This window comes from Nanorana parkeri, unplaced genomic scaffold (assembly GCF_000935625.1).
Source record: "Nanorana parkeri isolate BGI_ZX_2015 unplaced genomic scaffold, ASM93562v1 scaffold201, whole genome shotgun sequence".
NCBI classification, from domain to species: Eukaryota; Metazoa; Chordata; class Amphibia; order Anura; family Dicroglossidae; genus Nanorana; species Nanorana parkeri.
Window position 1 is genome coordinate 1669153 of NW_017306469.1, and position 15283 is coordinate 1684435.

A 15283-nucleotide genomic window follows, 5' to 3' on the forward strand; every position below is an offset into this window, starting at 1 on the left:
CACACGCCGGCTCAATAGATCGGGAAGTGAGCGAATACATACCATCACTCGCTCACTTCTCGATCATCTACCTGCAGAGAGCCGTACCTGTCAGTCACTGATCCCCGCAGGGATTCTCCCTCCCCGTTCTGATCCTCCAGTGCTGGCTGGGGGAATGGATGGAGGAGGCGGGTACAGCTGGCTCTGCTTCTAGATAGGCAGAGTCCGCTGTCACTCACGCAGCTGGGTGGATCTTGACAGTAATGTCGGGATCCGTCCCGGCTGCGGCGGTCTCAGTATACCACGAGCTGTATGTAGCTAGCGATATACTGAGCTTTGGGTCACTGGAGGACACTAGTATATGTCCTCACTTGACCCTTAAGAGAGCTATGAGGAAAAACACTTAGGCTGGGTTCACACCTAGGCGTATCGAATATGAGCGTTTCGTGTCGTGCATTTTTACCGCAATTCGCGGTAAAAACCGTGCGACAAACGCACGTTTCCGAGGGCTACCTGGCTGTATCCCAATGGATACGCGCAGCAAATACGCCCCAAAGAAGCTCCTGTACTTCTTTGGGCGTAGGGCGTTTTGCAGCACGTTCCTACGCGCTGTAAAACGCCCAGATGGGAACCATGCCCATAGGCAATCATTGGTTTTCACATGTTGAGCGTTTTACAGAGCGTAGGAACGCGCTGTAAAACGCCCAGGTGTGAACCAGGCCTTACTCCATAGTTCTCTTAAGTAATTTCAAATGCTGATTAAATAACTTACAATGGATGCTGCTCCTGAATGTTTAAAAGTTGTAGCTTCCTGCAGAATCAACTGGTCCCTTGAGCACTGGTCCTGATATCCTGTTTTAGGGTGGCATAATCCTATAGAGTCACCCTAGTATGTGCTAGCGAGTCGTGTCAACAAACGCACAGGCACGGCAAGGCAAGCCACTTTCCTGCTCCTCTATCCTCCTTCCTGTTCCCTTCTCTAAGCTAGTAGATGGACAGCTGTTGGAGATTGCCCCTTGTGCCCCTTGTGATCTTGTACTGAACAACATGTTTAGGGAAACAAAGCTGAGAGAGCTGAAGCTATGTGGAAACATGACTAAGTGTTTGAGGAAAAATGTAAAGCAATACTTTGCTGAGCAATGCATATTTGTTTGATCTGGATTCATGATCAAGAAAATAGAGGTCTCAAGAACCACCCCAAAACTACATTAATGCAAATGAAATTTGAAGGCTTATTGACTTATTAGCGCCACTGGACAATTACTGTGCAATTTACAGAGAAATTGTAGAGTCCGATATCTGTGTTCATTAAGCGTGTGAAAATATGACATTTATTAAAGTTCTGTGACATCTATCAAGTCAGAGACTATTTCCATTAAGCAAGTTAGAACATGTTATTTCTTGCGGAGTAAATTGAACCACCAGTAACAGTACATGCACCAATTATCCATTTATCTTTTTATGTCCTCAGACCACACACAAGCAACGTTTAAATGCTGCAAAAGATGATCATTACCTCTGTCGTGTATAGTGCTGGGTAAACTCACTTACCTTCCAGAATAAAAATAGCATTGTGTTGAAATTAAAGATTGCAGTTGGAGTCAGGAAATATTTTATTTTAGTCCATCTGACTAAAATGTTGTACAATTTAGCTCCACTTGTATTATTCTGGCAAATGCATAAACAATTAATTTGATGGAGATTTGGAAAGTGAGTTTTTTTATATAATTTGGTCAAATGTTTGTTGTACTTTTCAGAACATTTCAATAGAAATGCCATCAAAAAACAGACATTCAAGTTTTGGGGAAGTAACCCCAAACTGGGACAGTTCGTGACAATCACCAACTGCTCCAACACTTGTTTTTGGCTGCTCTGGGGAAAAGGGGTCTACCAACAGCCCTTATTTTATTACATTATATAAGAGAGGTAGAGTAAAATTTCTAACAAGGAACGAGGAACTTCAGTGGGTGCACTAACCCTTCAAATATAATAATTTTTGGACGCTTTTATATAAACAGGTTTCTAGATGCGCCAAATTTTTTAGACACTTCTCCATTACTTGTATTAATTTTAAAAAATGTAATACAGAATTCTTCAACAAAATTGTCTGGATCTGCGTTTTTACTGCCCACCACCTTAGGCCTTGTTCACACCAGATGCAGTGTGTTCCGGCCTGATTCTGGCCCGAACGCACTGCCCTCCATTGCGGCCGACTCACTTTTTTGCGGGGCAGGAGGGGGTGTGGCGGTCCATTGAAGTGAATGGCACCGTAGCCACGCCCACCGGCTGCAATGCCATCAGCCGCACAGGATTGCAAGTCACATTATGCCTGCGGTCCAGTCAAAATGCTGCAAGCACTATTTTGTTTGGACCGGACTGCAGGCATAATGTGTCTTGCGATCAAGTGCGGCCGGAAGGCGTGGCTACGGTGCCATTCACTTCAATGGACCGCCATGCCCCCTCCTGCGCTACTTAGTGAGCCGGCCGCAATGAGATGCAGTGCGTTTTGGCCAGAATCGGCCCGGAACACACTGCACCTGGTGTGACCGAGCCCTGAAACCCAACATGGTGGCCACTTGAGTCTGTACACATGCCGCCTGTGCAATGCTTTGCTGCACAGTACATTTAAGGTCTCGTTCACACCTAGGCGTATTGCATATGCGCGACTGTCGCACGTTTTTTTACCGCGATCCACATCCTAGTTAGTTATGCATTCTCACAACACAAGGTGTAGATTTTTTTTTTTCTGTTTAAAGTACATACATGTACTCCCTCCAGTCAACACATGATGGCCCGTCTCTGATGATATGTACTGACATTTGAACAGAAATTGCCACTAAAGTGTGCATGTCACAAATATATACTTACCTGGCAGTTACTGCAACAATGATGAAATCACTGAGTATCAAACCTACTGAGTACCAGGTAGTGATCTCCCCTCTGACCGCAATTACCTTACATAGCAGAACTGCATATACCCTGGCAAAACAAAAAATCTGTCTCTGAATTCAAGTAGAGATTCTGACAGCACTTAAAAAAGCCTGTTGACTGGAAAATCACAAACACAAAAAGCACAAAAATACCCCAGAGCTCATTAAACATGACATATATACTGCCTTTCTCCAGCAAAATGTCACTAGAGTGAGCAAATTCTCCAAAAAAGGCAAACTGTACAGAAAGCCTGGGCTTTAGGGAGTATCACCTCAGTGACCAAGAACCATCACTGATATACTCTAGAAAGCATGAAGCTAACAAATTCATTAATCTTTAGTAATATATCAACTTTTCCTTTAGGCTGTTTGCAATAAAACATAAGTAGGAGACGCTCCACACTGTTTGCATCTTCTGGGAATAAACAATCCTACTTCTACAGTGGATGCAGGATTTCCCACAATTTCATTTTTTTGTTTTCTTACATGAACCAGAAAACACGACAGGCACAATCTGACTGGCTGCCAGTGTCAGCATCTGCGCATTGTTACACAATAAGGTTAAAAAAAAAAGCAGATGCCCATCAAATAGAACCTTTCACAACTCCTGCAGCTTTAGTCCTAAAGAAGCCAAAACACAACCCTCTAGACCAGTGGTTCTCAACCTGTGTAACCTTGGGACCCACATTTGCCCACGATCATTAAGTCATGACCCAAGTTGCACTGCATCGTTCCATGTTGCGGGACTACGCTTTCCGATGCAGGTGATCGAACTTGTGGGTGGTAGGTGCGTTTGGGTTGCCATTACGGAAAAGGGAGTGGATCCTCAACCTGGGGTCCAGTGTGGGCTGCTGTGCCGTGATGGTGCTCCATCCATATGTGTATTGCTTGTAAAGCTCCCGTGCGCACCCGTAGAGGTGCTGGGAGCCAGAATGTGATGAGCTGTAACCAATGCACATATGGATGGAGCTCCCTCGCGGCCATAGCTCCAGCCCACTGCACCCCACCTCAAGTCGACACTCGGCACCGGGCATCATAATTTTGAATGGCTGCTCGGTACGAGAACTGACAGTGCTTCTCTAGGATCCTCTCACCTAGAAAAGTGGAGTGCATGTGGTGACCCACTGGACATGGGGCTGCGACCCACTTTTTGGTCACGACCCACCAGTTGAGAACCAAGGCTCTAGACAACCGTCTCAAATTTTGCCACCCAGGCAAAAAAATGAATTCCTTCAGGCCTTCCTAAAGATCATTAGAGACTTTAGTAATTATACGTTTAGATACTTGTTGCAAGAATATCATATAGTCCTTTTCCTCAAAAATATACTGGGAAAAAAAATAATCTTAACAAAACATGACTGCAAGCTCTGGTTCAGGAGCTGATAGGTTCTACGTGCTTTGAAATACACTGGGGGGAAGAATTGTCAAAACTGGAGCAGATCTACACTGCAATCAATCAGCATCTTTCTTCAGTTTGTTCAGTTAAAATTTGAAAATTAAAGATAAAAGTTCCCATGCACATCTGCTGCAGACTTTGTCTGCCCCGGTCTTGATAAATTCCCTTCTATGTTTGCCAGCACCATACAATTAAATAAATTAAAAATATAACTGTATGCTCATAAATTGTGCTGATGATCAGGGCTGGCTGCCTTAACAGAAATTATTAAGGAATATATTTTGGAAAATGTGTGCAGAGACTGCCACCGAGTGTCCCGAAACAGAAATCACACGCCGCTCATGACAACTGAAAGCACTTATACATCATACAAGAAAAATTTCTTTGGTGCACTAATAAATCAGTAAATAAATCCAATGGCATCTAAACAGTGATAAATCCGTCATTCTGCCAATGCAAGCTGCAAGCAAATGACAAATCACTGTGCTGCTCTCACTTAAGAAATAAAAAAGTGCTTAAATAGGATTCTGTGCCTTATTTAATTTGAAATAGGTTTGAAGCAACAGGGAAATTTAACTCGCTCGCGGCCAACAGCTCACGGCAGAAATGTAGAATACTGTGCCACATTCTAGGATGAAATGTCAATCTTACCTGGACACAATGCTGGAGCCATTATACAGGTCGCTGGCATAAGACAGTGTGGCAAGAGGGCGCACAGAATTATATCTGGTGAATTTGGATAGGCACTCCTGAAACTCATCCAGCTGGCTCACCGTCCGGCTATCATCTGTGCAAGAGGAGACATTAAAAAGCAATATGAAAAATTAGAACCATAAATTATCAGATCAAAAACATACGTATGTAAAATCCTCACATTTCACCATGTGACATCCCCAATTCCAATAAAGTGGGGGCGCTGTGTAAAATCTACATATAAACAATGCAATGATTTGCTAATCTCAAACCCATTCTTTATAAACAATAGAAAAAAGAAAACATATGAAATGTTTAAACTGAGAACATTTTAAGAAACAAAAAAATGGTCATTTTGAAATTGATGGCAGCAACAAGTCTCAAAAAAGTTGGGATAGGGCAACAAAAAGCTGGCAAAAGAAGTGATACTAACAAGGAAGAGCTGGAAGAAAATATTTCAACTAATAAAAAGGTTAATTATTAACAGGCCAGTGACATGATTGGGTATAAAAAGAACATTTGAGAGAGTCAGCGTGTCTCAGAAGATGGGTAGAGGTTCACCAATCTGTGTCAAACTATTTCAGACTAACGTAACTCAATGTAAAATTGCAAAGACTTTAAACGTATCTTTATCTACAGTACATAATATCAAAAGATTCAAAAAATCTGGAGAAATCTGTGTGGAAGGGACAAGGCTCAGGCGCAATATTGGATGTCCGTGATCTTTCAGGCCATCGGGTGGCACCGCAATAAAAACAGGCATGAATCTGTGACGACAAAACTGCATGGGCTCAGGAATACCATATTTTTCCGTGTATAAGACGCTATTTTTCATTAAAATGTTTACCTAAAAATAGAGGGGCGTCTTATACACGGGGGCCGAGAGGAGAACCGAGGTTGCGAAACTGCCGAAAGTGCCGATACCACTGCAAACTACCGTAGCCTCACAAGTGAAACGGATTGCAGAGACAAGCATAAGTTTTCCTCCAATCATAAATCTTTTGTACCTGAGGTCAGCTTTCTCCCCAGTAACAGCTGACATCAGTTACAAAAGATTTATGATTGGAGGAAAACTGTTATCTTGTCTCTGTAATCCGATCATAAATCTTTTGTACCAGATCATAAATCTTTTGTACCAGACGCCAGCCGGCGCTCGGGAGAGCGTGTAGCCAGTGCCCAGAGCTGTAATGTCGGAGCATGATGTGATTGAGGTAAGTGTAATGCATTATACCATTTAAAATATTAATTTGGGAATTTGGGGTAAGAAAAGTTGGGGGCGTCTTATACATAGGGGCGTCTTATAGACGGAAAAATACGGTACTTCAAAAAATCACTGTCAACACCGTTCGCCTTCCATCCAAAAATGCACGTTAATTTGACATTCTTTTTGTCAACCATGGAACAGAGTCCTCCTGACTAAAGAGGAGAGGGACATTCTGGCTTGTCATCAGCACTCAGTTCAAAAGCCTGCATCTCTGATGGCATTGGGGTGCATTAGTCCGTATGGAATAGGCAGCTTGCATATCTAGAAAGACTCCATCAATGCTGAAAGATAACACATATTTCTAGCAGCATATGCTTACATTCAGATGTCCTTTTTCAGGGAAGGCCTTCTGTATTTCAGCAGGACAATGCTAAACCGCATACATGACAACAGAATGGCTTTGTAGTAGAAGATTCTGGGTGCTTAACTGGCCTGCCTGCAGTCCAGACCTTTCAACAATTGAAAAAAAATTGGTGCATCTTCAAACGAAAAATAGGACAAAAACAACCCAGGACTGTTGAGCAGTTAGAAATCCTATATCAGAGAAGAATGGGACAACATTCCTCTCCCAAAACTCCAGCAACTGATATTTACAGAGTGTTAAAAGAATATGGGATTCTACACCCTGGTAAACATGGCCCTGTCCCAACGTTTTTTGAGACGTGTTGCTGCCAATTTCAAAGTTCCCTTATTTTTCTCTGAAGATGGCACATTTTCTCAGTTTAAATTTGATATGTTTTCTATTGTGAATAAAATACAAGTTTGAGATTTGCAAATCATTTCATTGTGTTTTTATGTAGATTTTACAGTGTCCTAACTTATTGTGAATTGGGGTTGTACAAGCCACAAGGTAAACTACAGCAAGACACAGATGTAATATTTCACAAATCTAACTGCCATAAACTTGCGTGAACAATACTCGCTGCTACAAATCCTTGCTCTGAAACTATATTAAATATTACAGAACTGTAGGCATCCCAAAAGAATGCACTCCTAACATGACATACTGGGCGGTGGTTAATTATTGCCTATATTTCCTATATGTACCTTTATTTATATCCGGATTAGGTTGCCCATGCTGCATTGAAGCTGCAAGGTTCCTTGAATAGCTGTGACCTGTGAGATGATGAAAATGGCAGCGTATAGATCACCTACAAGTGTCATATGGCAGGAAATCTAGAATCAACTCCATATTGTAGGGTGGAAGTGGTCATATATTCAGGAGCAGGAAGAGAGAATGGTCACCCAAATCACACACATTGTGTTAATAGACCATTTCCAAGAAAATTAGAAGATTTCCAAAAGAGCGCTCCTCTCCCACACACTACTCCAGTTGGATTGAACAACATTTCATACATCTGTATGGTTTTAGTTGTGCCTGAAGTGGGGCTTTAAATAGTAACCTAATATTATTGTGAAACTTGTTAAATCAATCCTATGCCCTTTACAGGATATTAAGTCCATGTGTTTAACGCCGAAATACTGAGCAATATAAATCAATTCCTGGCAAATGACGCACAAGATGAATACGTCACCGCTTTTTCTAAACTATGTTTAGTACGGTACATATTAACAAGCATTTAGGGATGCCCGCACATACCTTTAGTGGACTTTAAAGGAAATTCGAGTTTATGGTGTTTTCAAGAACAAAAAAAAATTGGAAGCGATCATTTAGTATGATAAGAGACATAGCTATGGTGGATTACAAACCAGGGCCTATCTGTACAGTTCCCTGCAGCTAATAAGTCCACCCCCATCAGTAAGAGCCCTTACAAAGCAGTATAAGGCAGAGGTGGGACTAATTTAATGGAATTCAGGAGCCGATGTATCCAATCTAAGGGCCAGCAGTTTTTTGTTTTTTTTTAGAAGCCAACTCCATTGACAACAACTAGAGGAAACCTATAAAGTTATGCACCAGCTGCAATTTTTAAGGAGCACTGGTTACCCGACTCCTGGGATTTCTCCAGTCCTGGTATGAGGAGTTCTGTCACGAGAGAAACATGGAGGCTGCCATTGCTGACCTTTCCTTCTGAAAATACTAGTTATCTTGTAACGAGTAAAACATTGTTACGAGGGATGCACCGATACTAGTAATGCCGAGTATTTGGAACTGGTACTCGCCCAAATGATAGTGACGAGAAGCATAAGGACGGCTTCCCTGCTAATTGGGAAGCCAGGTTGCGAATCATTACACGCCGCCTGGCTTCCTTAATGGGACTTCCGGTATTGGTATTCGGTATCGGCGAGTACCGGGGAAAAAAAATATCGGTATGCGTACTCGACACCGAAATACCGGTATCTGTGCATTCCTACTTGTTACTTGCATTGCTAGGTGGTGCTTATGGTACGATCGGCTTAAAGAGGGACTAAAATAGATATTAAGAAAACAATTGCCGACAGGGCAGTAATAGTGATGACTCTTTATACCTCTTATGTCATAAATGCTTCTCCCTGCCTGTCACGTATAACTTCGTGCACATGCTTGGCATGCCGTAGTGCTAAGATGAAGTAACTCCTGTGTGAGTTAAGTTATCCCAGACAAGCAAATCAAGATGGTTGATGACTCTAAACCCAGGAAGACTGGGCAAAGATGGAAGCACCAGCAAGAAAGCAATGAGGGCAACTGTGGCCGTTACATAACAAGTGTGTGCCATAATGTGAAATCATGCAGAGTATACTTTATTATTATTACTTATATTATACAATATTCACAAAGTGCCAACAGATTTGTCAGTGCTTTACTTGCAAGTTATGGCAAAACTTACTGTGGCCTCCAAACATTAGGAGGGGTTTAGCTCTTTATAATCAGGGACATGTCAGGGCCATTAGAAATGTTAAAGCCATTGCATTTTCTCCAGTTTGGAATTTTATTTTAATGATAAAGGAAACCCAATTCTTCAGCTAAGCTTTGAAAATTAAAGATGGAAGTTGATTGGTTGCCATGGGCAATTGCTCCAGTTTTGATAAATTTGCATCCATGTATCTAGGGTGGTCAAGAAAAGAGCCAGAAACTAAAGGGAAGGAGATCCTGTCACAGGAGTCACTGAGATATTTAGAGGATAACGGAGAGGGGAAGTTGGGAAGATGTACTTTGTCAGGAGCAAAACATTCTGCCAGATTCCACCTACAATTGAACTCACTTCTGGTAGATCTCCCGCCCTCTGCCCCCACCAATACTAAAAATGCCATCTTCTCAGTACACATGTCCAAGGTTCATATGATCAGTTTTCTCTCAATCTCTGATCTTCCAATCACAAGACAAATATGTCTCTCTTGTGTAGAAACACTAATGCAATTAGAAAAAAAAATTTGATCTCAGCATTTGAGTTATGCATCAGCACCTGTTCGCTTTGAGATCTTTAACTATGATCACACACATAAATCATTGTGACTTGTACAACAAATGCGCTTATAGTTCAAACGCATCTATGTGCTTAACAGGCTACATCAGCACAGATGTGGAGCTGGTGCAGCTCTAGGAGAAGCCATTTCTCATTTTAGCTATACAAGGAAAGAAATTGAAAACAGAAAAGGTAGCCAGGGATAGACATGATAAAGTAGTCACAACTGAAACAACATGGGGGGAAGAATACCAAATAGCTTTGTACTGGTGGCACCTGTTTTCATTGGAAAATACAAAGTATCTGCTCTGTTGTTCTGATATATCTACATTTTGATTGCATTACCCAAAAAGTACTAAAAAAACCCAAACATAATGTGCCACTTCATTCAGGGCTCGTTTAAAGTCTTTTTCCAGCTAACCCCTCGAACCACTCATTGCTCCACCATTCCACCAGAAGTCCACCCTTCTTCTGCTCTTAGTTTAAGCATACACAAGGCTGATGAGGTCACCCCCCTTCCTTATGTGGACCTGGTAATTGGCCACCAAGGCCTGAGAACTGCATATACTAGGAAGTAGTCACACGCTCCCCCATATATACCGGGAATTTGTGATGTTCAAAACGGAGAGACTGTGGAGCAGGAGGAAAGGAAGTATGAGTGGGCCGGTTAAAATACTCTCCCTTTTTACAATAAAGACCTCTTTAAAGGCAATGTGCAGGTTTTAAATATCTTTTTTTTTTTTTAAACTACTACAGATTGTAATCAATAACAAAAGTAGTACTAAAGACTTACAGGGTTATGGAGAAGGCAGGAGAAGTGAAGATTTATAGATTTAATTATTTTTCAAAGAATTAAATCTATTTATGCCAGCTGAGCAAGGGAAAATACTGTTTAATTCTGAAAATGTGCAGCGAAACAATTTGCTGAATTTACAAGCACAGCTTGAGTTGCTCTGCACTGCGCCCCTATACTTAGGGTTGGGGAGTGAGCATGTATAATTTCATGCAAGGTGCAAGGATCCCCCTCCTTGTGACTAAATGTCCCATAATGCCAAGCGCCACTGTGCATGCGCTCTCTGCCCGGTCCTCTCTGGCTGCTGGTACCAGTAGTCTCTCTGCCGGGAGCGTGCACAAAAGCGTGGCTCCATAGGACCCCCTCAAGGGAACAGAGCCACCAAAAAGAGGAAACCTGCCCCAATCAAGAAAGGAAAGCTTTGGAAAAAAGAAGCAGATGTGGTAAGTGCCTGGCTCAGCTGCTATAATTGTTCTAAACATGTAGGCTTTTAGTAACACTAACATTTTAAAAACTTTGATTTCCCTTTAATCCTCTGTTTTACATGTGCAAGGGAGCTGTCATAATTGTTATAATGTATCCACACTCTACTTCCTGTTTAACTACTGTACACAAGAGTTGCAATTTACTGCACCTTCTCACAATGTGTGTTTATGGGAATATACACACTGTGTTTATACACACACAATATGTGTTTATACACACACAATATGTGTTTATACACACACACACACACACACACACAATATCTGTTTATACACACACACACACAATATCTGTTTATACACACACACACACAATATCTGTTTATACACACACACACACACACACAATATGTGTTTATACACACACACACACACAATATGTGTTTATACACACACACACAATATGTGTTTATACACACACACACAATATGTGTTTATACACACACAATATGTGTTTATACACACACAATATGCGTTTATACACACACACTAAGAATGATGGCTTCATTACTTCACAACTGTTAAAATAAGTTGAGTGACTGCGGTGAAATACAAAACTCCCTCTAGTGTTTAACCTGGAAATGTTAAATTCAATACAACAATAACATAGAAGAGCAAGCATGTAAAAGTGACACCTAAAATTACTTAAAAAGGTAACCACTGCAACACAAAAAAAAATTCTACATTAATTTATCTTTCCCTTTAAAGTGCTCTGTACAGAGGAGCTGGCTCAAGCAGCGTGGGCCTACGCTAAACATGAACATATGGACATGGGACAATACAACTTGCATCTGCATCATTAAAGGCAGTGGGGAAACAACATAAAACAGAATACTGAAAATGTGAACAGTGGGTTGAAAGTTTAACAGTAACTTTTAGGAAAACATCGATCCTAATGCTATGAGAAATAGATTTATCTGGATTCAGCACACTAGGGCACGAGAGATGAAAGCTGTAACATTTATAGTAAAGTAATAATGAGCTTATTTTAGTGCATTATGTCCTTTATTTCTTGCAGATGTGGATGTTTCAGTTACTTGCTTTTAGAGATTCAATTAATGACATTAGTAGTGGCAAAGGTTCGAGTTTTAGCACCACACTGAATGACCCGTGGTAAACCATTTAATAAATTACATTCCTAATATAGTTTTACAACTGAAGATTTTCTGTCGAGACAAAAATCCCCATTACACCCACCTACTTTATCAAGGTATTCTGACTTTTCTTGGCTTTAAGAGGATATTTCACACACACGCATTTTTCCTCTTGATACATTGCAGAATACAATTTAATTTATTGAAATAATTACCCAAAAAGTAAAATGGAGGATGAGGAATGGCTGCAGTCACTGTTCGAAATGTATGGACCAGCTCCTTTGACTGAAAATGACTGAAGAATCGACTTTTGTTGAATGGGGGGGGTCACAAACTGGTTGAATGTCGGCAAAGTCAGCAGCCCAGCTAGATTTAAGCTCAGCACACACATTACAATCTGGCTGTACAATCTTCTTTAGATCCATCAACAACTACTGTATGTAGTGCTGGGGCCTGTCTAAATGGATACAAATTGATGGGATAGTTTAGGTAGGCCCTCATGTTACATAGTTTTGGCAAATCTAAAGTTGATTGTACAGTCAGATTGCAATGGGTTTAGTGAACTTTACAGTCAATTGTCTTCACTCCTACCAGATCCCTGCTATACGGCCCAGGGAGCTGCATAGCCCGACGCCACAACCTCCCAGGTCTGTCTCACTGTTATGTGCATGTGCACAATATCCCATTCATTTCTATGGCAAAGTCATCCATTTACATCCAAAGTATAAATGGGATCTCTAAAGCCTTGGTTCTCAACTAGTGAGTCGTGACCCAAAAGAGGGTCGCGACCCCATGTTTAGTGAGTCATTGAATGCCTTCTATTTTTCTAGGCGAGAGGCTCCTCTGCCTCCCCCTAGCCCAGCACTGTCAATTCTAGCACCAAGCAGCCATTTAAAATATGCTGCCTGGCGCTTGAGTCCAAGGATTTTTAGATCCTTAACGCACATTAGAAAGAGTATTTACTTGAAGCTGATCACATCCTGGTATATCTAAAAAGCACTATAGTTTCTTATTGCCGTGTATCCGCCATTTAGAAGAAGGTTTGAATAACTGCAGCTCATAAAGCTGTAACACTTCTGCTGTTATACGGATTACAGTAACAGTAAAAATTATTGTTGAGTCCACAATGCTGAAATAGGTATAAATAACTAGTCATAAAAGACTACCTCTCAAAATTAATAGAAAAGACAATTGCCGATAAAAACTATTTTAATCCGAGAGTTGGATGAAAGACCTTGGCACATAAAACACAAATGCATTTAAAGGAGTTTTTGTCCTGCCAAAATTAATTTTAAGCAATAATCCTGATTTAAGCATCCCGTTTGGGAGAGATCAATACGAGAAGAGGGCAAGGGCTTGACTAGCTACATAAAACAGGTTTGACAGGCTGTGTCAAACTCCGTTCCAGAATCGAACATCTAAATAAAAAATAAAATAAAGTGTATCCACAAGTAAAGTGGTCAGACGTGGCGGTGTTTGTACCTGATACACGGGCCATCCTGGTAGAAAAATAGCACTGCTCCAAATCTTCAAAATGGGCGGTGAGACGTTTCCGCCGCGATGCCAACGTGCTGTTGTACCAAGGCTGCTTCTTTGTCTGCAAGAGAAACAAAAACGAATAATGAATGACAGTGCCGATAATAGAAAGACAGTCAAGTATAATGGCAAGCAAAATTAGGTCATCCAGTACTGTGTAGCAAAGGGAGGCAGTTCATTGCCTAGCGATACTGCAAGTTCCAATGGTTGACAAGGCCTGGTAGGACAATTTCAGAAAAGAAGATGGACCCACCAGGGTAAAAGAGACCATATGTCACCAGCGATCTGATGAGGGTAAATGGTTTCACTATATATAAACACTGGTTATGGGTTATGTGTGTATTGGTGTTTTTTTTTTTTTTAAGTATGTTATACAGTGCAACCTGTTTATCAAAAGACTGTCAGCACCACTCCCCTCTGTTAGCTCTCTTTGTATTCCTGAGGAGCTCATTAAAATTACATTCTCCTGCGTCTGGCCAGCCTCCTGCTATGGCTGTCTGGAGCTCTTTAGCAGCCAGACCCCTGTGGGGTTGTACAGTCAGAATGTCTGGGGAGGGCAGGGTGGATGTGTTGGGATTACAATCTTATCTGATAACTTTGTATATAAAAGGTTGCACAGTTGCTCAATAAATCAGAGTTTGTTTCACCCTACACTTGGTTCCGGCTAGTGACTGGGGGAATTGGGAGCTAAAGATCACTTGGTTGCAGCATCTCCTCAGCAAGGAAGAATACAGCGGCGGACATACTCATCCTGAGTACTGGAGACCGTCATAAGCACATTATGATTCAGGAAACATTCTAAATTGTTGTGTAAATAGGAAAGGTCTCTGCCTCTGTCAGGGATCATTGTTTTAGAGAGAGACAATGCAATAGGTGGGTACAGACCTCTTGGTTCCAGCCTATAGGTACAGGTTTGCACAAACACCCTGTACAAGCACTAACCTTTACTGTTCACCTTCACCATCCACACTTTCTAATCAATGCAGTAGAAAACCCAAGTTACATATTTATAGTATTTGAGGTTGAAAAAAGACACAGGTCCATCAAGTTCAACGTGTGTGTGTGTGTGTGTGTGTGTGTGTGTGTGTTGCGCTTGCATATAAGAGTCCCTGTATGGTCTAGTATTTAAGTGTACCCGTACCCCTGTATGTTTAAGTCTCTTAGGATGGTATCTAATTGTTTTTTAAATGATTCAATACTCGCTGCTGATATCACTACTTATGGCAGAGAGTTCCAAAATGTAACCGCTCTAGCTGAAAAGAATCCCCTATTCCCTTTGTGGATAAATCTTTTCTCCAACAATTTTAGGTGGTTGCCTCTAGTCCTTGTTATGGAGTTTACAGTAAAAAGTTTAGTGCCGATGTTGCAAGTGAAATATAAAAAGTGCAGAAACCTTTAGCAGCCAACAAAAATTCACGAAGGCCTCTTTTTCTTCCGAGTTGGTCACATTCGACCATTGCAAACATCAGCACCAATCCAACGATGGACCCTTTACACTACCGATTCACCTAATTACACAGCCTTAATGAAGAGAATACATGAATACCCTTAAGCGCATTGGCTAAAATCACAATGATCAAATAACACCTCTGAATAAGAAGCATTTTTTTTCTCCTTCAAGTTTTGTCTCCCTGGACTGGAGTAAAGCGGTCACCTTTTGCTACCTCGGCCTGTCACTCTTCACTTGCTGCGTGACAGATGATACTAATCCTTAGCAATGCGTTTGACTGCTTATTTTGTTTCGACTAGGCAGGCCGTTAAGCTGCTCCAAT

The 15283-nt window shown here is 41.3% G+C and overlaps 1 protein-coding gene across 1 annotated transcript in view; it reads right to left on the minus strand.

Annotated features, from left to right (window-relative positions):
* Positions 1-15283, minus strand: part of RFWD2 (ring finger and WD repeat domain 2) — a 202417-nt gene that overhangs the window by 127842 nt on the left and 59292 nt on the right. Inside the window, exons 10-11 of the mRNA XM_018555556.1 lie at positions 13458-13572; positions 4957-5092 (exon numbers count right to left, since the gene is read on the minus strand). Of these exons, the coding sequence (XP_018411058.1) occupies positions 4957-5092; positions 13458-13572 (251 nt within the window). The remainder of the gene's footprint in view (positions 1-4956; positions 5093-13457; positions 13573-15283) is intronic.